This window comes from Gobio gobio (genome assembly GCF_949357685.1).
Source record: "Gobio gobio genome assembly, chromosome: 16".
In the NCBI taxonomy this organism is placed as follows: Eukaryota; Metazoa; Chordata; class Actinopteri; order Cypriniformes; family Gobionidae; genus Gobio; species Gobio gobio.
Window position 1 is genome coordinate 46987277 of NC_137109.1, and position 25117 is coordinate 47012393.

Below are 25117 nucleotides of genomic sequence, written 5' to 3' on the forward strand. Positions count from 1 at the left end.
TTTCAGATGATTACTGAATTAAGCATGCAGCATGATGAGTCATGTGAAATCAATGTAGTGTGCTGCTGTTTGAAATGTTTATGGTTGCTGGCACCAAGATATTTGCAGCAGATCCTTTAAGTCCTGTAAGATGCGAGGTGGAGCCTCCATGGATCAGACTTATTTGTTCAGCACATCCCACAGATGCTCGATTGGATTGAGATCTGGGGAATTTGGAGGCCGAGTCAACACCTCAAACTCGTTGTTGTGCTCCTCAAACCATTCCTGAAGCATTTGTGCTTTGTGGCAGCGCATTATCTGCTGAAAGAGCCACAGCCACCAGGGAATACCGTTTCTATGAAAGGCTGTACATGGTCTCAACAATGCTTCGGTAGGTGATACGTGTCAAAGTAACATCCACATGGAGGGCAGGACCCAAGGTTTCCCAGCAGAACATTGCCCAAAGCATCACTGCCCCCGCCGGCTTGCCTTCTTCCCATAGTGCACCTGGTGCCATGTGTTCCCCAGGTAAGCCACGCACACACACCCGGCCATCCACGTGATGTAAAAGATTCATCAGAACAGGCCACCTTCTTCCATTGCTCCGTGGTCCAGATCTGATCCTCACGTGCCACTATTGGTACTTTTGGCGGTGGACAGGAACATGCTGGCCATGGGCACCCTGACTGGTCTGCGACTATGCCGCCCCATACACAACAAACTGCGATGCACTGTTTATTCTGACACCTTTCTATCAGAACCAGCATTAACTTCTTGAGCAACTTGAGCTCCAGTAGCTCGTCTGTTTGATCGGACCACACGGGCCAGCCTTCACTCCCCACGTGCATCAATGAGCCTTGGCCGCCCATGACCCTGTGGCCGGTTCTCCACTGTTCCTTCCTTGGAGCACTTTTGATAGAGACTGACCACTGCAGACCGGGAACACCCCACAAGAGCTGCAGTTTTGGAGATGCTCTGACCCAGTCGTCTAGCCATCACAATTTGGCCCTTGTCAAACTCGCTCAAATCCTTACGCTTGCCCATTTTTCCTGCTTCTAACACATCAACTTTGAGGACAAAATGTTCACTTGCTGCCTAATATATCCCAGCCACTAACAGGTTCCGTGATTAAGAGATCATCAGTGCAATTCACTTCACCTGTCAGTGGTCATAATGTTATGCCTGATTGGTGTATATACTGTGTATGTGTAATATATATATATATATATGTATGTGTAATATATATATATATATATATATATATATATATATATATATATATATATATATATATACACAAATCCAATTTGTTTCAATCTCATACATTTTAGCTAGGTGAATATTGATTGTTCCACAGCTAGCCATAAGCCCGAGGAAAGACATCAGCAATGGTCTTAGAGAAGCAATTGTTGCTGCTATTAATCTGAGAAGGGTTATTCGGCAATTTCCAATACAATATGAAGTCCATTATTCGCAAGTGGAAAACATTCAAGACAGTTGCCAATCACCCCAAGATTGGACGTCTCAGCAAATTCACCCCACGGTCAGACCGTGCAGTGCTCAGAGAAATCGCAAAACACCCAAGAGCTACACCGCAGACTCTACAGGCCTCAGTTAACATGTTAAATATTAAAGTTCATGGTATTAGAAAAAGACTGAACAAGTATGACTTGTTTGGAAGGGTTTCCAGGAGAAAGCCTCTCTCTAAAAAGAACATGGCAGCACTGCTTAGGTTTGCAAAGTTGCATCTGAACAAACCACAAGATTTCTGGAACAAGGTCCTTTGGACAGATGGGACCAAAGTGGAGATGCTTAGCCAAAAATCCCAGCGCCACATGAGTGGTGATGATTTGGGCTTGTTTTGCAGCCACAGGACCTGGGCACCTTGGACTCCTCTGTATACCAAAGTCAAATGTGAGGCCATCGGTCCTACAGCTGAAGGCTTGGCTGAAATTGAGTAATGCAACAGGACAATGATCCCAAGCACACCAACAAATCTATAACAGAATGGCTGAAAAAGAAAAGAGTCAAGGTGTTGCAATGGCCCAGTGATATTCCAGACCTCAACCTGATTGAAATGCTGTGGTGGGACCTTAGGAGAGCTGTGCATAAACAAATGCCTGCAAACCTCAATGAACTGTAGCAACGTTGCAAAGAAGAGTGGGCCAAAATTCCTCCTGAACAACATTAGAGACTTCAAGTTAGTGCTGCTAAAGGTGGTTCTACATGCTGAATCATGGGGTGTACTTAGTTTTTCCACACATGGCTTCTCCATTTTGTCTTTTTTTGTTAAATAAATAATAACACTGTGTAATATGCCATGTGTTGTTGTTCATCTGAGGTAGTATTTACCTAATTTTGAGACCTGCTAAGGACCAGATCATTTTTTTATTTTTTATTATGTCCTGATACTTAAAACCATAGTATTCAAAGAGGGTGTACTTTCTTTTTTCACATGACTGTACATAAAATGAGATTAGAGCACTGTTTTTAGCTTGGGTAACCTCTATTCAAATCTAAAATGTCTATGAGTAGAGTAGGCAAGTAGAGCGCACCATTTGAGTAAGGATGCTCCCTTAAAAGGTAGCTCTCTATGTAGACAGTAGACCGCTTACTACGTTTTGGAACAGAGCCTAAATCTCTGTCACAATTCACCAGTGTGAGTGCCCGTGATTTCCACCAGAGGGCACTCCACCCCCCGGACTGTCACTCCATCACAAACTACATTTCCCATAATCCTTTGCCTGGACTCATTAGCACTCACTGTTTACACCTGTGTCTCATTACCTTATTACATCTGCCTATACACTCACCTAAAGGATTATTAGGAACACCTGTTCAATTTCTCATAAATGCAATTATCTAATCAACCAATCACATGGCAGTTACTTCAATGCATTTAGGGGTGTGGTCCTGGTCAAGACAATCTCCTGAACTCCAAACTGAATGTCAGAATGGGAAAGAAAGGTGATTTAAGCAATTTTGAGCGTGGCATGGTTGTTGGTGCCAGACGGGCCGGTCTGAGTATTTCACAATCTGCTCAGTTACTGGGATTTTCACGCACAACAATTTCTAGGGTTTACAAAGAATGGTGTGAAAAGGGAAAAACATCCAGTATGCGGCAGTCCTGTGGGCGAAAATGCCTTGTTGATGCTAGAGGTCAGAGGAGAATGGGCCAACTGATTCAAGCTGATAGAAGAGCAACTTTGACTGAAATAACCACTCGTTACAACCGAGGTATGCAGCAAAGCATTTGTGAAGCCACAACACGCACAACCTTGAGGCGGATGGGCTACAACAGCAAAAGACCCCACCGGGTACCACTCATCTCCACTACAAATAGGAAAAAGAGGCTACAATTTGCACAAGCTCACCAAAATTGGACAGTTGAAGACTGGAAAAATGTTGCCTGGTCTGATGAGTCTCGATTTCTGTTGAGACATTCAGATGGTAGAGTCAGAACTTGGCGTAAACAGAATGAGAACATGGATCCATCATGCCTTGTTACCACTCTGCAGGCTGGTGGTGGTGGTGTAATGATGTGGGGGATGTTTTCTTGGCACACTTTAGGCCCCTTAGTGCCAATTGGGCATCGTTTAAATGCCATGGCCTACCTGAGTATTGTTTCTGACCATGTCCATCCCTTTATGATCCTCTGATGGCTACTTCCAGCAGGATAATGCACCATGTCACAAAGCTCGAATCATTTGTACACACTGTACTAAAATGGCCCCCACAGTCACCAGATCTCAACCCAATAGAGCATCTTTGGGATGTGGTGGAATGGGAGCTTCGTGCCCTGGATGTGCATCCCACAAATCTCCATCAACTGCAAGATGCTATCCTATCAATATGGGCCAACATTTCTAAAGAATGCTTTCAGCACCTTGTTGAATCATTGCCACGTAGAATTAAAGCAGTTCTGAAGGCGAAAAGGGGTCAAACACAGTATTAGTATGGTGTTCCTAATAATCCTTTAGGTGAGTTTATATACCATGTTCACACTGTCATTCACTGAAAAGTCTTGTTTGTTGTATTACTGCATTTCGGAGCGTTGGTCAGTGGCTGGAGCCATATCTGGACACTGGTCTGTGGCTGGAGCCATCTCTGGACGCTGGTCAGTGGCTGGAGCCATCTCTGGATGCTGGTCAGTGGCTGGAGCCATATCTGGACTCTGGTCAGTGGCTGGAGCCATCTCTGGACGCTGGTCAGTGGCTGGAGTCATCTCTGGTCAGTGGCTGGAGCCATCTCTGGATGCTGGTCCAGTGGCTGGAGCCATCTCTGGACGCTGGTCAGTGGCTGGAGCCATCTCTGGATGCTGGTCAGTGGCTGGAGTCATCTCTGGATGCTGGTCAGTGGCTGGAGCCATCTCTGGATGCTGGTCAGTGGCTGGAGCCGTCTCTGGACGCTGGTCAGTGGCTGGAGCCATCTCTGGATGCTGGTCAGTGGCTGGAGCCATCTCTGGATGCTGGTCAGTGGCTGGAGCCATCTCTGAATGCTGGTCAGTGGCTGGAGTCATCTCTGGACGCTGGTCAGTGGCTGGAGCCATCTCTGGATGCTGGTCAGTGGCTGGAGCCATATCTGGACGCTGGTCAGTGGCTGGAGTCATCGCTGAACGCTGGTCAGTGGCTGGAGCCATATCTGGACGCTGGTCAGTGGCTGGAGCCATATCTGGACGCTGGTCAGTGGCTGGAGCCATATCTGGACGCTGGTCAGTGGCTGGAGCCATATCTGGACGCTGGTCAGTGGCTGTAGCCATATCTGGACGCTGGTCAGTGGCTGGAGTCATCGCTGAACGCTGGTCAGTGGCTGGAGCCATCTCTTGATGCTGGTCAGTGGCTGGAGCCATCTCTGGATGCTGGGCAGTGGCTGGAGCCATCTCTGGATGCTGGTCAGTGGCTGGAGTCATCTCTGGACGCTGGTCAGTGGCTGGAGTCATCTCTGGTCAGTGGCTGGAGCCATCTCTGGATGCTGGTCCAGTGGCTGGAGCCATCTCTGGACGCTGGTCAGTGGCTGGAGCCATCTCTGGATGCTGGTCAGTGGCTGGAGTCATCTCTGGATGCTGGTCAGTGGCTGGAGCCATCTCTGGATGCTGGTCAGTGGCTGGAGCCATCTCTGGACGCTGGTCAGTGGCTGGAGCCATCTCTGGATGCTGGTCAGTGGCTGGAGCCATATCTGGACGCTGGTCAGTGGCTGGAGCCATCTCTGGATGCTGGTCAGTGGCTGGAGTCATCTCTGGATGCTGGTCAGTGGCTGGAGCCATCTCTGAATGCTGGTCAGTGGCGGGAGTCATCTCTGGATGCTGGTCAGTGGCTGGAGCCATCTCTGCATGCTGGTCAGTGGCTGGAGCCATCTCTGGATGCTAGTCAGTGGCTGGAGTCATCTCTGGACGCTGGTCAGTGGCTGGAGCCATCTCTGGATGCTGGTCAGTGGCTGGAGCCATCTCTGGATGCTGGTCAGTGGCTGGAGCCATCTCTGGATGCTGGTCAGTGGCTGGAGCCATATCTGGACGCTGGTCAGTGGCTTGAGTCATCGCTGAACGCTGGTCAGTGGCTGGAGCCATCTCTGAACGCTGGTCAGTGGCTGGAGTCATCGCTGAACGCTGGTCAGTGGCTGGAGCCATCTCTGAACGCTGGTCAGTGGCTGGAGTCATCTCTGGATGCTGGTCAGTGGCTGGAGCCATATATGGACGCTGGTCAGTGGCTGGAGTCATCGCTGAACGCTGGTCAGTGGCTGGAGCCATCTCTGGACGCTGGTCAGCCTTGATCCCTCTGGTGGTAATCATGGGCACTCACACTGGTGAATTGTGACACTCTGAGTATATTCAATGTAAGTGCGTGTTTCTAGTGCTGAAGTTGCTTGGGCTGTGATGTATCAGCCTCTCAGCGTAGCGCCAGTTAGGGCTCTGTGTGGAAAGATGCAACGCTGAACCTGTCTGGTATACCTGGGCCAGGTAAAACAAAGAACTCATGCTCATGGTGATAAAACAGACTGCTGAAGTGCAGATGAGACAGATTTGTAAACATTGACTGTGGGAGAGTGAAAGAATGGCAACTTGGCATGTTTAACGGGAACCCTCGGGGCAAAAACTGGTTGGATCAAGGCTGATTAAATGTTTGACGTAGCTTCAATTTCAGCTGTCATGAGCTTGGCAGTGGTATGGCTCAGTCTCGTTTGGGTCCGCAGAGCTGTGATATTGAGTGATTGGCTTGGACCTGGACACCAACATTCATCAGAACATGGGCCAAATGTTAGTCTGTATCCCAAATCATCTGAAGTCAAACGAGAGCTTTGTGTGAGGAACAGTCCAAAAATTAAGTTGTTATTCACTGATAATCTTCCCTTCACAGGTCATGCCAAGTTTAATGCCAATCGCCATATTTAGCTGTGTGTCATGTGAATTATTTTGTCTGTGCAAGTTTAAATATGTGGAAGTGCAAATAAGATATTCCTGTAAATTTAAAAAAACAAAAAAACAGTTTTTGTTTTCAACCTGTGTTGTTTGAGCCTGAAAAGGGTCTGCAAAGCATAGTCACTCCAAATATAGTTATTCTATATATTAGTAAACACTATTTCTGAACTCCCTGAAATGCCTCGATTATAGTCTTGAGTTTTCTTCCGCGATCAAACGTTCAACATTCCTCATTTAAATAATTATTACCCAAGGCATACGCAAAAAAAGGGGGTTAAGTTGTGCTTCTTGAAATTAACAGCTATGGTAATTTCCGAAACACGCTGGAAGCGGTTGACCAATCACAACACACTGGTCCAGCTGACCAATCAGAGCACATTGCACTTTTCAGAAGAAGGGGCTTCATAGAGACAGGAACTAAACAGGTGCGTTTCCCGTACAACAATGTAACTCTGATTAACTACCATAGAACGATGCATCGTTGAAGAAATCAACTAGTCACGACCATAGACTGTAAAAAAATATGGATGTAGTGTCTGTGACGTCACCCATAGGATTCTGAAGAGCAGTTCTGAAGCGTAAAGTAGGGACGAGCTGGCCGTTGCCATCTTGGCAGTGCGTCATCGCGCGTCACTCCCGTATAACAGAAAATGGGCAAAAAGGCGGGATGTGGGCAGAGCTGAGATGACGTGATGACTAACAGACAGCAGATAAATGGCTATCCACCTGTCACTCAAACTGGCCACGCCCTTAATTATGCAGAACTTTAAGGCTTTATATAATGTAAACGAATGAGTTATAAAAAAAAATCACCCCCTCACAGTTATTAGCCGTTTAGACCAAAACCACAATTTGTTCCAGGCTGTAAACATGTTGGGAGTTTTAACATGGGGCTCAATAATAATAATACGCTGTTTGTTAATTGGCCAGAGGAGAACTGGCACCCCGACTAAGCCTGGTTTCTCCCAAGGTTTATTTTTCTCCATTAGGTCACCTAATGGGGTTTTGGTTTCCTTGCCACTGTTGCCTCTGGCTTGGCGTGCTCAGTTGGGGACACTACATTTTTCAACTAAACATCGAAATAAATCTAATTAATAAACTAAATTAAACATTTAAACTAAATTACTGATCGAATTATTGATCTAAAGCCCACACTGTCACTGTATGATAATTGAAATGAACTGATGACATCAGCGTTTTTTCCAGAATGGCTATACAGCTGAATAAAATTATGCTGCGTTATTTTCCTGTTTAACACTGTAAAGCTGCTTTGAAACAATCTACATTGTTAAAAGCGCTATATAAATAAAGTTGACTTGACTTGACTCAATGAGATTCTGCTCCTTCTGGAGCCTGTCCGTAGTGGCCAGTCGATTAATTGCACTATATGTCACTTCCGTATTCGCTTCAAGAGAAACTGTGGGAGGTTGCCGCTTGGTCAAGACTGTTTCCCGAAACAGTATTGTCGCAAATTTCTGCTCAACCGCGTTGGTCAATGATGTCACGCAGGTGGTAGAGTAATAACTTATTTTAATGAATCCGCTTGAGATCAAATGAATGCTAGATTTTTTGCTATAAATTACAGACATGGCATCTGGGGACTAATTCTCTTTTTTTCCCCAGCTATTTTATTTTGCTTTATTTCCAGATTCAATCATAGACTCGTTCTTACATAATTCAAAAATGGCGCTTTAAATCTCTTCACAAACTAAAAGACGTCAATTACACTTGTATTTATTCGAAATAAAAGATATAGATTGTAATGAATGTCATAAGGATTTATTAAGTCCAGATGTCATGCAAATAAGAAACTATGCTTGTAACCACAGGTCTAGAGCTGTCTTTCCAACCACACAACTTTGTGATGCTGTTTGCGAATGTGCGTTGGAACTATGATTTTGGGAAACACCATCTCGTTGAAGAATGCTGGTAATGATTGGAACTTGCGACCAAAGTTGGCTAACGATGCTTTTGGGAAACGAGTGTTACTGATAGACTGGGAAGAGAGGAGCTGCAACAATGTGAAAGCTTGAAAACCTATTCTAGACCATGAAAAAGGGGATAATGGGTCCCCTTCAAAAGTAAAGCCCCGTTTCCACCGAAATGACCCGGAACAATTTGTACCAGGAACTTTTTCCCCCAGACCTGCTACTGTCTGCATTTCCACTGCGGTCTAAAGTACCATGAAGATTAGGGAAATTAGTCCAGAGACGTGGGACTGCGCGCAACTGTTCCTCCCAGTCAGCGACAGACAGGAATAATTTTTGTGCAACACTGTCTGCAACAATAACAAGTGGAGGAGATTCAAGCAGAGAGGAGACTAAAGCGTATTCTGAAAGCTCGTAAAGCTAGATTTAAAATAAGACAACGTATATTATTATCAGCTATTACGGACATTGACCGTGAGATTGCTGAGACGAGCGCATGCCATCGGACAGAAAGAGCAAGACTGATATTTACTGAACGCAGAACGAACCTCACAAAAGACTTTTAAAAATGATGGTTGAAATAAAATGCTGCGTGAGCTCAACCAATCAGCATGTTCAGCGCCCAAGTCCCACCCCCGAAAGTTCCCAAACTTTGAAAAAGTACTACCTCGCGAGCAGAGCCGTTTGGAGGGGGAAATATTTACCCGGAACTTCATTTAGACCCTGGTTCCTGCGGTCGAAACACACCGAGTACCAGCCCAAAAGTTCCTGGGGAAAGTTCCTGCGGTGGAAATGCGGCTTAAAGGTGAACTATGTAGGATTTTTGCAGTAAAACATCCAGAAACCACTAGGCCAGTGTTATATATTTTGTTCAGTTGAGTACTTAGAATATCCCAAATGTTTTCAACTATTTGTAAATCGTGAGAAAATTGCTATTTTAACCAAGGAGCCGGGACGTGTGAGCTATGCGTGTGAGGGAGTCGCCTGTCGATTGCGTCATATCTGCGTCACCCTCGGTTTCCGGTTTTATTCAGTGAAACACTTTACTCTCACTGCAGAGTGAACAAGTGTCATAGCAGCCGCCGAGCGAACGTCATAACTTCCTTTTCAACACACTCAGATATATCTAATACGATAAACAGAGTTGCGTTACCTCACACTCAGCACTGGAGAAGAGGAAGTGCCGCCGGCAACCGTGTCATAATAAAAGTCCCGCCAGCGACTATGCCATAATAACAGTCCCGCTCTTCAATCACTCCTGCGGCCTTGCTCAGCTCCACAACACTCGCTCCTGCTCTGCTTCAGACTACAGTAATGTTAATAATCGCATCTATGAACATGATTTCTGCCCGAGTCCTATCCTGACTGTTTTCCACCGGCTGTGAGGTGAAGACCACATGTCCCAAGATTCTGCGCTCAAACGTGCCGTCATCAAACTACGCCTTTGTTTTGAACAGGCGACCTCTAGTGGACGGAAAAGTTACATAGTGTAGCTTTAAGTGTTTGTTCTTGAAAACTGTAAAACATTGATATTTGAGGTACTCCAACAAGTTAAATCTGGGAAATGTATTCTAACACAACATTTTAAGTTGTCGTTAATTGTAACAATATTTTTTACAGAGTGTAGCTTAAAGAGTATAGGCACTAGAGACATCAAAGTCATGTGTTTGATTCCCATATGCATAAACTGATAAAATGTTACCTTAAATCTGCAGCCCGTAACTTTTTTGGGTAAAAAATTATTCAAAATACATTTTTGAGCAAGTACATAACCAGCTAGTGTTCAATACTGGCTGCTTCCCATTAGCTCGATTTACAACGGTATGCTTGTAATAATGTTTTTAATTCCAGTGGTACTGGTGGATTTCTGCGGGAAATTCAAGCATGTCTTTGCGTCATTACGTCACATGTGTACACATAAAGAAGTTGTCCCGGCTAGTAGGCTATATTGCATGTGAGAATGTTGGAGGTGGAGATTTATAGCCTTTTCTCACAGCACTTGATATAATTAAACTTATCCATTTGATGGCGGATCCAGAAAGGTTAAAACGCAATCACCAGTGACAACTGGAGATTCACCCGTTGTAAAATGCAAAAGACTTCAGACTTTCGGGGTGCGTCTCAATCAGCACCCTAGTTCAGTAGTCAGGGCACTGATCAGGACATCAACGGGCTGACTCCCTGATCAGTGCCCTGACTACTGAACTAGGGGACTGATTGAGACGCACCCTCGAAGTGGCTACAGAAAAAAAGAGACTTCAACCAGGCCCATGCGAAAACAAGGACAATTTTGAAAGGTGGCGTGAACTCCGTGTTTTAAAGGGGTTCAAAACGGACGCAAAAAAACGCTTTTTTTTCTGCTGGACAAGACATTTCAATGGTTCAATTATGTAACAGAAACACACTTGTTCGCTTAATTCATTACGGCACTTTCTTTGTTGTGCCTTTCTCATTTTGCTATGGTAAATATCAATTATTTTGCGCTAGCTATGAGACGGAGCAATTCACCTCTACTCCACATTAATTTGTTGGTATATGACAGTTAGAAATGAGACTGTACAGAAAGGGAAACTAAACTACAGGTAGCCCTAATACACATTAAATGTAGTCACGCTATGCTGATGTTGTTAACATTAACAATTTGAAAACAAAGTATAATTTGCATGGATATGATAAGCGATCGTTAGATTTAATCATCGCGATTTACTGCAATGCTTTTTCCCCCTTAGTTGGTCAGAACAAAGGTGGATGTTATCAACTTACTTGTTCAGATGACATTTTACCGGTGAAAATTATTATTTTGGTCATACTTTCAAAAAGTATAATCTGGTGTATAATCGCGGTGACTGATAGCTGCACATTCTCCTCAAAACAATGGATTCCTCCGCGCTGTGCCGTGCCGAGGCACAAATCGCGTAAAGTTGATAATTCCGCGAATAACTGCAATTGCAGATTTCGAACAGAGATGGCGCCAAAGAGGAAAAACTACGGACTGCAGCTTTAAATGGAATGTAAATCGCTTTGGATAAAAGTGTGCCAAATGCATAAATGTAAAGCAGGGGTGTCCAAACGGGGTCCTGGAGAGTTTAGCTCCAAATTGCCTCAGGACACTTGCCTGGAAGTTTCTAGTTTTCCTACTAAGACCTTGATTAGCTGGCCCTCCAGGAGCAGGATTGGACGTCCCTAATGTAAAGATACAGCAGAAGGAAAGATTTTAAATTAATAACTGCATTGCAAAACTGCAGTTGTGGACCGCTGTGATTTACCCATGAAACCGAAGTCTGGGTTGTTTTGTCTTGAGTAGTTTTGTTCTATTTTTTGAGGATTGAGAGAATGTCACACAACCTATACATGTTGGTATTTGTCTAATTTAATGATTTAGCTATGTAAGTGGCAGATTAATTTGCACAAAAAAACATAGAATTTACCTTTGTAACAAACAAACGTATCAAACAAAATCATGCTTTACTTCCTTTTATATATTAATAACGATTAATGTGGAATTAAGCATTGTTTTCCCCTGCTTCCCACAGCCAAACCAGAACAGACCTATGACCAGTGTTGGGGAAAGTTACTTTGAAAAGTAATCCATTACAATATTGCGTTACTCCCTTAAAAAGTAACTAATTGAGTTACTTAGTTACTTTTTAAGAAAAGTAATGCATTACGTTACTTTTGCGTTACTTTTTCTCACCTGGGCTGGGCTTGTTTTTATAACAAAAAAAGTTTTATTTTTGTGCAGATGTAAAGACCTCTTCATACCAAAATTGAAATAATAAGCCCCAGACTGAGGTAAAAATGCAAATTCCTGCATGAACAGTAGAGGGCGCAGCTCTGCTGTGTTGCCATTCTGGATAATGGTAGAATAGGATTCAGGAGAAAAAAGTTTTACCAATAAAAACAAAAAATCTATTAATTTTCATCATCAAAGATCGGCAGCAAGACATTGCTCAATAAAGGTAGATTAAATGCATAAAAATAGTTGTTTTATTTAACATTTAATTATTGGTGGTTTGCATAGTATTCTGATTTTGCATTTGACTGATTTTATTCATTTTGAGGAGTACAGAATCTTTATTGTGCAAGTGAGATAAATAAATGCTCACATTTAGTCTAGAACTATAATAACCATCATGTTTACACACAACGCCTCTGCACTTATTTTTCTCAACATGGGGGCAGGAGAGCTGTCAGTCAAATGAATGTGAAAAAGTAACTTTTGTTGTAAATTTGAAAAGTAATGCGTTACTTTACTAGTTACTTGGAAAAAGTAATATTATTACGGAACTCAAGTTACTTGTAATGCGTTACCCCCAACACTTCTCTATTCCTATTACTTTTCCATCCGACCAATAGAAAACCACATCACCTTATGTGAGGAGAAGTAAGATGAACTAAACCTTTTTGGACTTTTTGACGGTTTTTTGGACTCTTCGGACGTCTTGATTGCAGCATCTTTTAGTTTTTTGGGGAACAAATGCATAGCAATACCATACAACATTTTACAGCTCATTCTTTTTTGCTGACCAGAAAAGTCTAACCCAATTTATCATCTCCGCAACATATGTTCCATCTGTTCCATTGGTTCGTTAGAAGCAAACTAAGCTCTTAACTGTTTCATTAGCATTGCAAGCTTGTGGAACTGTTCACTTTCCCACAGTCTCCGGCTACGCCTGTGCTGGCGTGAACTTTCTGTCAGGTAGCATGGGCCTCTGGAGGAACACATTGCATAATCCTTTCCCCACGATGGAAAAAAAGAATGCCTGAAGTATGAGATGGAGGGACTAATTATTCTGCAATATCACACTGGAATCTGCACTGAAGCAGGGTCGGCGCAAATGTGGCCTCGATTTCCCAGCATTTGAACAAGGTTTGATTCAGTGCATCACTCAAAGAGGGTAAGCGCTCATTCTAGGAATATTCATATCTTTCTCTATATTCCAAGATGAAGAAAACAGTCAATTCAAGTCGTAAAGTGAATTTTATATGATTAAGAGTCTATGATTGGATCATTATTGCAGTGATTTATATGTTTCTAGCATGTTATATGTTTAGTAACAGTTCTTCGAACCCTATTTGATGGAGTGTGTAGCTTTTCGTTTCTTTAACAACCATAGGAAGACACATTATGGCCATATTCCAGGATGACAATGTCAAGATTTATCAGGCTCAAACTGTGAAAGAATGAGCATGAAGAATCATTTTCAACGCAGGAGTCTTTGGGATGGGCTGGAGGAGACTTCACAGAGTGCTGGACTCTTGCATTGTCAATATCTGGACCAAAAATTGATGCATCTCTTGATGGAAATAAATGTTGTGATGTTATTTCCATCGAGAGGTGCATACATTTGTGGCTAAGATCTTGTAGTGTAGGTGCATTGCATTGGATCACTTGATATTATATGTTTTCTCTCATTTTTGTGTATGTGTTTATTTGTGTGTTATTGCCAACATGTTTCTAAGGGTTCATTTATATGTTTGTTTCTTTCAGACCTGCTCCGTGTGCATCGCCGTAAGAGGTCAGGTACATCAAAAACGACATGTTAACACACTGTCTAGATACAGCCCAAAAAAAGCAAAGAAGCATTTCAACTATTTGTGGAGAGCTTTCAGAATGGAAGTGGAACAATACGATAGCCCGAGGGGAAAATAAGTGATCATGCTGGTATGTTTAGATTAGACAGAAAGGAAGCCATCATTGTCATTGTCAGATTTCTGTTTTTTTTTGCTGAGCTTTGACATTCTACCCTGTTTTAATCTGTTAGAGCCTAAACCTCTCTCAAGCAGTGCATTCTCGTGGTGATATGTGTAGTGTGAAAGTCTGTGTAATATATATCCGCTTTTAGAGATTTTTTCTTTTTTAAAACTTCCTCTCTTACATCATTACCTCTTAATGGTGGGCATAGGACGGTTGCGACGTGCGCCGTGTGATTCATGAAGTGGTAAAGACCGAGCTGCCAGTTTTGAGAGAGGAGGCCAAGCTTTATTAATAAGAGACAAGGCGCGCTTCCCTTAACATGTGCCAACATGCGAGTGCATTACCTCCTCGGCTGGCTATGGCAGAGATGTGAGTTGCATTCCACTACCCACAAAAACCCTCGTCTCTGTGCACAGAGGCATTGGAGAGAAGGGCCAGTTTGGAAAGGATTTCATTTCAGGTTTTAATAGCTTGTCAGTGGTTTCTTAGAAGCTGCTGTGTGGTTAGTTTGTGGTTTCTCGGTGGTTACTCTTGTAAAACTATATGAATCATGGGTCTTTGTTAATAGCCGAAAGACTATTTCTCAATCTTGATCTACTATCTGCCAGTCCAGGAGTAGGGCTCAACAATAAGGATGGCTCAAGGCCAGGGTTGAAAGTGTTTTGAGCCATTTGTCAAAACTGGCATCACTCTGTTGGTTCTTAAATACATCTTAAGTTTGGGGTTTTATTCCTTGCAATCTTAAACCTTTTTACATTATATTTTAAATATTGTTGTTGATATTCTGTTTAATTTAATACGTCACTAGGGTAGCTCTTGTCTAGCTGGCTAACTTGTTTGAATGATTTATGATAGTCCTGGAAGCATCAAACAAAACAACATTGCTGGATAGATTACTTGCAAATTGTAGTTCGCTACTGATTACAAATACATGATGAAAATTGTAGTTAGAAGCGTAATCTAGATTACTCATTTCAGGTAATGTAATCTGATTACTTTTAGATTACTTTAGAATCGTTTAGATTAGATTTGATTGTTTGTCTGATGGATGGATGGATGGATGGATGGATGGATAGTTAGATAGATGGATAGATGGATAGATGAATGGATGGATGGATGGATAGATGGATAGATGGAGAGATAGATAGATAGATGGATAGATGCAAGTGTGTTGTTAAATTATTGAAAAATGAATTTAACATCTCAGGGATATCCAAGTAAATATTATAGATCAAAGCGGCAATCATAAAAAATGTTTTTTACATTATATTTTAAATATTGTTGTTGATAATTCTTCTTAATTTAATATGTCACTAAAATAGCTCTTGTCTAGCTGGCTAACATGTTTTGAATGATTTATGATAGTCCTGGAAGCATCAAACAAAACAACATTGCTGGATAGATTACTTGCAAATTGTAGTTCACTACTGATTACAAATACATGATGAAAATCGTAGATTACTTTTTGATTACTTTTGACCTAACTCATTCAGATTAGATTAGGTTTGGATGGATGGATGTATGTATGGATGTATGTATGGATGGATGGATGGATGGATGTATGGATGGGTGGATGGATAATTAACTTAACATCTCAGGGATATCCAAGTAAATATTATAGATCAAAGGGCTTTGTCTGACAAAAAAGTTCAAAAAAGAAATCATTGCATTACATGAACAAACAATAATAATCATGTAAACAGCAATGACATTACACATTCAAGGTTTTCCAGGTTTTAAATATTTTTGTCCAGACTTTTGTCCATATCAATAATTAGTGAAGGTCACTGGATATGATGAACACATTATGTTTCACAGCTATATATTAGCAGTGTTTACTAACTATTATAGTAATCTATAATAATTATTCATCTCATACATGGTGTCATTGAGAGGTGCTTTTGTCCCCAATTTAGAAGCATCACACATTTATTTACATGGCCATTCTATATTATGAATATAGTCAAAGCTAAACAGTTTGACACACGATATGATTTTTTAGAAAGGGAAATGTAAAAAAAACTAAAAAGAAGAAGTGAGAATCAATGAATTATAAATAATTTGATGCCATGGTGTTAATGGGTCACACTTTAGAATTTAGACGGTCCAATTCTCACTATTAACTATGACTTTTGCCTCAATAAACTCCTAATTATTACTTATTAATAGTTAGTAAGGTAGTTGTTAAGTTTAGGTATTGGGTAGGATTAGGTATGTAAAATATGGTCATGCAGAATAAGGCATTAATATGTGCTTTAAGGACTAATAAACAGCCGATATCCTTTTAATGTGCATGTTAAGAAGCAAATAGTTAATAGGGAGAATTGGACCCTAAACTAAAGTGTTACCATAAATCATGTAATCCATAAAAAGTAACTGGTTATGACCATTTCAAAATGGAAAACAACATTTTAAAGTAAATTTTTTTAAATCTGATTATATAACCCAGACTACCCAGCACTGCAAATCAGTAATGTTTCGCTCTGTATTATGTCATTTTCCAGCAAAAGTCTATGAATTCATAAGCTGCATTTATAGGGAATTATATTTCTAATAAAAAAATAGCTATTGGCTATTATTGAAAACTTAATAAATTCTTTATAATCATAAAATAATAATAATTGTATTATTAGTATTATTATCACTTTGTTATTATGTTTCCATTCAATGAAAGTATAAATATTTGTATATTATATACCCAAAATACGGCTAAACCAGGGATGATTTTGACAGCACTTGCCCAATCTGACAAGCATTAAAACATTATTTGTAAAAGCTTAGATACATAAAGGAACTAAACCTACACGTTAAACCAGATTAATATCTTAATAGTGTTATCCAGATCTGTGGTAGCAGTTTCTGAGGGGAAGTAATATTGTTATGCTAATTGCCTATCTGTGTTATCCTGATTCATTCACCTCCAAAATGAGCTGTTATGAGGGCGGGACCAAAAGTCCATATATTCACCCATAAAGACCTCTTTAGCCTTTGAAATTCATCCTGCATTACTGCGAACGGTTTTGTTTTAGTGTTTTCCAGATACATTAGCCAGCTTTTGAAATGGTGAAACTAAAAAGGGCCATTTGTCACCCCTAAGCATCTCCTGAGTGAAATGAAGTGAGCGATATTTGTGCAGATTGCAATCCCAGTGGTTTCTGGCGTTTCTGCACTTCAAACGTGCTCAGCCCAGGGTCGCATGGGGCACCTGTAGCTCTCTGAGAATGATGGGATGAGGTTTGGTGTTTTTTCCTTCCTGACTGAGTTCTGGAGACCCTTATCGAGATTAATTGAACCCATTTGCAGCTAAATGGTGTGTGACAGGCCATATGATTTGCAGGCTTTTTGTTCCAATGTGACGTCCTCTATCTATCTTAACTTGGCCAGGTTGATCCCGACAACCTGAGACTTACCATACGAAGAATGAAATGAGAAGACCGCAGAACTACGAATCAGACAAAATAATCCTTGTTGGCTTGAAGTGGGAATGAAGTCATACATAAACTCCTGGTGTGGATTACCTTTTGTTGAGGAAGAACATTTGAGCTTAATTTACTACAGTATTTACTAAATGCAAAACTCTTGTTGAAGCTTAGCGATTAGCGCACACAGTTCTGGCATGTCATTTCTCAACCTCATTCACCCTGCCTTCTCAAATTCCACTGTACCTCGCAAAATAAAATGCAAATAAATATACTCCTTGTGAGAAATCAGGCCAAACAAGTGTGTGATGAAGTAAAATGTCTGAATGTATTACTGAAATAACTTTGCTGTGAAATGAATTCAGAAGAGGCAGACTGTGATCCCTAATTACCACATTAAGTCGCGTTGCTTTGGAGAGAGCAGGGTGGTTGTTTGTAATAGTGTACTTACCGTCAAGGCCTTCCCCTTCAACACACTTTCAACCAATAAACCATAATATAGACCATTAAAATGGCCTTCAATTGAAGTAGAACCTTACATCTAATCACAGCAGTGTTTCTGTAGCATCTTCAGGCTTCATAGTCTTACACAGCCTGACTCAACATAATGTCTGGTCTAATTCATAGAGTGCAAGAGTCAGTTTACAGAAGTAAAAGTCCCATTCATTTTCTCCATAGGGGAACTGATTCTGAACAATAACTTATACATCTTTAAAGACAGACCTACTGTGAGCTAGGATAGTGTATGCTTTTGTTGAAGCCGCAACCCACATTATTTCAACTTATTTGTTTAAATAATTGTGTTTAACTGTGGAATTCCTGGTTAAAAATGTCATTTCCAACAATAAAAAAAGCTATTAAAAAAAATGCCCACTCCCATAAAGCACTGTGAATAACGTAATAGTCAATGTCCCTATGCTCTCAAGCTACTTAAATATTTGTTTACCTACCTGTATATTTTGTAATTAACATAAAACTTTTGCGTATACAGAAACAATTTATTTTATGTTTATAACTAACTAACCAACCAACCAACCAACCAACCAACCATCTAACAACCAACCAACCAACCATCAAACCAACCAACCAACCATCTAACCAACCAACTATCCAACCAACCAACCATCTAACCAACCAACTAACTAACTATCCAACCAACCATCTAACCAACCAACAATCTAACCAACCAATATACCAACCAACAATCTTACTAACCAACCAACAATCTAACCAACCAACCAACAATCTAACTAACCAACCAACAATCTAACCAACCAACCAACCAACCAACCAACCAACCATCTAACCAACCAACTAACTATCCAACCAACCAACCAACCAACAAACCAACCAACCAACCAACCAACTAACTAACTATCCAACCAACCATCTAACCAACCAACTAACTATCCAACCAACCAACCAACGCACCAACTAACCAACCAACCAACCAACCATCTAACCAACCAACTAACCATTCAACCAACCAACCATCTAATCAACCAACTAACTATCCAACCAACCAACCATCCAACCAACCATCTAACCAACCAACAATCTAACCATCTAACCATCCAACTAACTATCCAACCAACCAACCAACTATCCAACCAACCATCTAACCAACCAACCAACCAACCATCTAACCAACCAACTAACTATCCAACCAACCAACCAACCAACTAACCAACCAACCAACCAACACACCAACCAACCAACTAACTAACTATCCAACCAACCATCTAACCAACCAACTAACTATCCAACCAACCAACCACCGCACCAACTAACCAACCATCTAACCAACCAACCAACCATCTAACCAACCAACTAACTATTCAACCAACCAACCATCTAATCAACCAACTAACTATCCAACCAACCAACCATCCAACCAACCATCTAACCAACCAACAATCTAACCAACCAACCAACCAACCATCTAACCATCCAACTAACTATCCAACCAACCAACCAACCAACTATCCAACCAACCATCTAACCAACCAACCAACTATCCAACCATCTAACAAACTAACTATCCATCCAACCAACCAACGCACCAACCAACCAACCATCTAACCAACCATCTAACCAACCAACTAACTATCCAACCAACCAACCATCTAACCAACCAACTAACTATCCAACCAACCAACCAACCATCTAACCAACCAACTAACTATCCAACCAACCAACCAACCAACCAACGCACCAACCAACCAACCAACCAACCAACCAACCAACCAACCAACCATCCAACCAACCAACCAACCAACCATCTAACCAACCAACTAAATATCCAACCAACCAACCATCTAAACAACCAACCGACCAACCATCTAACCAACCAACCAACTAACTATCCAACCATCTAACAAACCAACCAACTAACTATCCAACCAACCAACGCACCAACCAACCAACCAACCAACCAACCATCTAACCAACCAACCAACCAACCAACCAACCAACCAACCAACCAACCAACCAACCAACCAACTATCCAAGCATCAAACTAACTTTCCAACCAACCAACTAACTATCCAACCATCTAACAAACCAACCAACTAACTATCTATCCAACCAACCAACGCACCAACCAACCAAACAACCATCTAACCAACCAAACAACCAACCAACTATCCAACCAACCAACTAACTATCCAAACAACCAACGCACCAACCAACCAACCAACCAACCATCTAACCAACCAACCAACCAACTATCCAACCAACAAACTAACTTTCCAACCAACGCACCAACCAATCAACCAACTAACGCCCTGTTTACACCTGGTATTAAGATGCGTTTTGGTCGATCGGATCACAAGTGGATGACATTAAATGCAGGTGTAAATGGGGTCTAAAACGTTTAGAGCTTGTCCACTTTCGACCACTTCCAGAGGTAGTCGAAAATGTATTTAGACTGAATTGCTTTTGTGGTGTAAACGCTCATGTGGTCAAATGCGTTCGACAGCCATAAAACCCGCCTACTCTGACCTAACACGTAAACATTATGGGAAGCGCGCTAGCCAGATGGGATTTAAACTTTGTCTGAAGAAGGAAAACACACCAAGCACAACGTTCCCTTGCCAGTCCTGATTTCTTACACACACTCAGAGCGTTCGGCGTGGTCTTGTGGCTATCAGAGCAGAAAGGAAAGCTGCTGTCGTTTTTTCCCCCACCTCATTTCGCATTCATATAGAAATTGCATGAGCTTTTTTTTAATATTTGAAAAAGGGCATAAATTAGACCCTCCCCTCGAAGAAATCAGGACAGAAGGGATTGAAAGTGGACAAAAGAGACGGATTAAAACACCAGCTGTAATCTTAATACCAGGTGTAAACAGGGTCTAACTAACTCATTAAAGCTCAAGTCTTTGTACCTTTGTATTTTTCTCTGATTTTTGAATATATTTATAAAGTAGCTTCAATTCAAAATGATTGTAGCTGGTTGGATTGGTTCATAGATTAACTCTTTAACGAAGACTATGGGAAAAAAAAAACCTTCCATAACTCAGGTCACCAAAAAGTTTGGTAACGCTTTAGATTACGGCCCGGAAAGTACTGCGTAAGTAAAGAGAATATACAGAATAATTTTCAGTAATTATAGTGTAACTATAAAGTAAGTACGTGTAGGTATAAGGGAACAATATGTAATATTGGGGGAATAAAGGGGTAACTATCAGGAAAATTAACACATTATTTATACTGTAAGTATTTTTTAATTAAGGGGTAATTATCAGTGTAGTTACAGGGTAAGTATGAATCTGCGGGCTGTAAATTAAAGTGGTTCTTGTTCCCCTCTTGTTCCGTGTAGTTACAGGGAGTACAATAAACAACACATGCACAATCTGATATCACTCTGAAATTTTTATTTAAAAAACAGCTTAATCCAGAACAGATTACACACTTTTATTACATTTTTTTAAATAAACTTTTCATTTCAAATAATAACGTCCGGACAGAAAGAGGCATGTTTTGCCCCTTTTTTGCTTCTCTTGCTTGTTTTCCTCTTGTTCCTCTTCTTCTTTATCTTTATTTCCACTGATAGATCTTAAGAAGAATCCCAGGTCTTTTGATATTTTGTATTATTATTTATAAAAATAAAAAGTACACCAAGAAATGCTCTCATATTTACTAATCTTTTCGCATCCGATCAGCTGTTACCAGCACGTGTGTGAGTAAAGAAGCTTCCAGCTTTCATGACATTCTCGCGCAAGTTTCATCTGAAACACACGGGAGATAGTTAACAGTTTAAAAAATGTAAAATATTGTTATTTTTCTTACAAACACTTATCGTTTCACTTCAGAAGACATTGATTCATCCATTGGGATCGTATGGATTACTGTAGTTATTGCTGTATGTGCTGTTTGAGGTTTTGATGTCAAGGACGAAAAAGTAGAGGAATAAGACGAGAATAAAGCCAAGCAAGAGAAACGAATAATAAGTGTTGTAAATCTGTTTTAAAAAACTTGTTTTTTAAATAAATGTTTCTGAGTGATATCAGATTTTGTATGTGTTGTTTATTGTACTCCCTGTAACTACACGAAACAAGAGGGGAACAAGAACCACTTTAATTTACAGCCCGCAGATTCATACTTACCCTGTAACTACATGAACAATTACCCCTTAATTAAAAAATACTTACAGTATAAATAATGTGTTAATTTTCCTGATAGTTACCCCTTTATTCCCCCAATATTACACTATAATTACCGAAAATTATGACGTAAATTCTCTTTACTTAGGCAATACTTTCCGGGCCGTAATCTAAAGCGTTACAAAAAGTTTTATAATCTGGTCAAGAACTGTCCACTTAGACAAGATGTCGACTGATTGACACGAAAAGCATCCAACCACTGTTTTTGTTTTTACATACCATTTTGCAAATAAATGACTAATGGAAATGTATGTATGACTTTGTATCCTTCTCTGTTCCACAGAAGAAAGCAACTCATGCAGGTTTTGAGTGTGTAAATGATGACAGTAACTATTCCCTTAAAAATGCGAATCTCTCAGGAAAGTGATCTTTTCATCTGTGTCCTCTTCAGAAAACATCTGCAACCAAAAGCCAGACAGGTATTTTAAGAGTTGATTGGTCATGGATGATTTTCTCTCTCTTTCTTAACTCTCTGTCTCTCTCTCTCTCTCTCTCTTGCTGAAAGCCCAGAGGCTAGTATTTCACTGATTACAGAGTGGCCATATGTGAATGGTTGTTTGCGTATTGACAGAACAAAGGAAACGCAGGCTCTAAGGAGGTGTTAGACAGGGGAATGGATCAGACCAGCCCATAAAGTGCCCGGGAGGGGGGACTAGACTAGTCCATTGAGTTCGAGCTGGTTTCAGCTAGTTGCAGAGCGACACACCGTACACCTCCAGCACACTTCTCATGAAAGTCTGCTAATCTGAGTGTGTATGTGTGTTTACACACAGGGGGGAGATGGTGTAAGAGAATACACCTGAGACTGCGTGAATTCAAACTAAAGAATATGGCTCATTCCAGTTTTGTCTGCTTCTCTGAACAAAGCGTCTCTGTTTTAAAACAGTAAAGTGCCCTTAGATGACCCAAACTTGAAGCAAAGGTAGTGTTTACTGTAATCGGAGATACTGTTTTTATATAATTGAGCATTGTGAGGACAAGGCTTCTGTTTGGGACCGGAGGGTGACACTACTTCATTGTATTTTATTAAATGGATGATGTAAACAAGGTTATCTGGCCCGCATCCAGAGCTGAGTAATTCTCTGACTGACAACGCAAATTTTGTCCGTCAACGCTTCAGACGTTTAGACTCTTTATTGCCTCATTGTGAAGATTGAAGGCGTCATGGTATAATTACAGCAATCAAATCACTTTCGGTGTCCAATTTAGAACATTTCGCATTTAACTGTGCCTTTAAATCGCGGGGTCCGCTGCAACCCGAGATGCGATTAGCCACCGCCGTCCTGCATCCGCCACGTCGTCCGTCACGCCGGTAGGATGTGCCAAAGAAACCTGCTGTTCCCAAACCAATTACTCTCTCTGGTTTGAAACATCTACTCTATTGTGACAAGCTTTGACAGCCCAGCTCTTTAAAATCTATTAAACTCCACAGCAAACACTCCGCAAAAACGACTGTGGAATAATTAAGGAGCGCCGAGTTCACTGAGCCATGGAAATTGATGCAGTCATGAAAATAAAAACATATGTTAGCAGCTAGTGGCAAGGGAGCTGTACCGAGTGTTTATGACGTTGGACAGGGAACGTAGAGCAAGAGGGGAAATATCATCATTAGCACCACGCTGCGCAGCCTGGTCGCAGGCCGTGCTAATGCGTTCTATGTGCGGGCCAGGATTTGCACCGCACTGACAGAGCAATTATCTAATTCAGTTGCCAAAGCGCCATCACCTTCTCGGACCCGCCGACCGCAACATCCACCACCCTCGGCTCAACCTTCAAACGCTCCTCGCCCCCCACACACACACTCCTGTTCCCACCCACACACCTATCCAACATCACACACGCTGCGTCCTGCACTTCAGTGGGCTTCTAAACGGTTCCATGCAGTCGACGTGTGATGGGGGACAAATTAGGAATGCATGCACACCCTCAAAGCAACATCAAGGCTTTGATTCCCCCACACACCCTTTCTGTCACCTCCAGAGTCCGACACGACATGACCCTACAGCGACCTATCAGGGGTTTTACAAGTGGGATTGACCATTGCTGTGGTTATAGACAGACAGACAGGTAGCGGTGGTGTTTTAAAATGAGGAGGCAAAGTCCTCACATTTATATATATATATATATATATATATATATATATATATATATATATATATATATATATATATATATATATTAGATAAACATTACATAAAAAAGAGAGACCAAATACAATTATATTTTGTATTTTTTACACTAACTAGGTAATGTTCTATTTATTAAAACCAAGTTTAGATATCATCAAGTTAGTGTTTTTACGCATTTTTACATTTATTCCAAAATTATAGTTAAAGGCAGTAACAATTTAAGCAATATTTTATTTTTGAACTGATGTTCAGCTTTTCATTTTAATAGTCAACTTATTTTCAGCAGTCATCATCAAGCTTGTACACTGTAAAAAAAATCCCCGAAAAATTTACGGTAAAAAAACGGCGCAAGAACTTTACCGTAAAAAATACGGCAGTAACGTTTTAGGTTTTTAGGGACAGCACCATATAATTTAAAGGTTTATAATGTAATAATTACAGTTACATTTTTATTTTATTTTTACAGTTCAAAACCATATAATTTAAAGGTTTATATGGTAATGATTATGTTTACACTTTAAACAATTTACAGTAAAAAACATATTTCATTAACTGAACCTATTGAAATACTAATATCTGTTATGTACTTTTGATATATACGGACAACCACCAATCACAGTGGTGATGAGAATCAAGTGATGAATCAAAGCTCATCACAAGCAGCTTTTAAGAGGACAATACTAATTTATATAAGGTGCTCAGTGTCATTCACACAAACACTAAACACCATCATGGTAAAACTAAATTAAAAAAATGCAATAAACATTAATTTAACAACATCAGATGTAACATAAAACCCTTATGTACATAACTGGTTAGACAAAACAAAGAAGAAACATAGTTATTGCAATGAAAACACATCAAATGCGAAGTGTCACGCAGGGAA

At 40.9% G+C, this 25117-nt stretch overlaps 1 protein-coding gene across 1 annotated transcript in view; it reads left to right on the top strand.

The window, feature by feature from the left end:
• Positions 1-1939: 1939 nt before the first annotated feature.
• The window catches only part of fgf24 (fibroblast growth factor 24), a gene marked incomplete at its 5' end in the record, with an annotated part of 44652 nt that continues 21474 nt past the window's right edge, over positions 1940-25117 (top strand). Inside the window, one exon of the mRNA XM_079839280.1 lies at positions 1940-2083. Coding sequence (XP_079695406.1) covers positions 1940-2083 — 144 coding nt within the window. The remainder of the gene's footprint in view (positions 2084-25117) is intronic.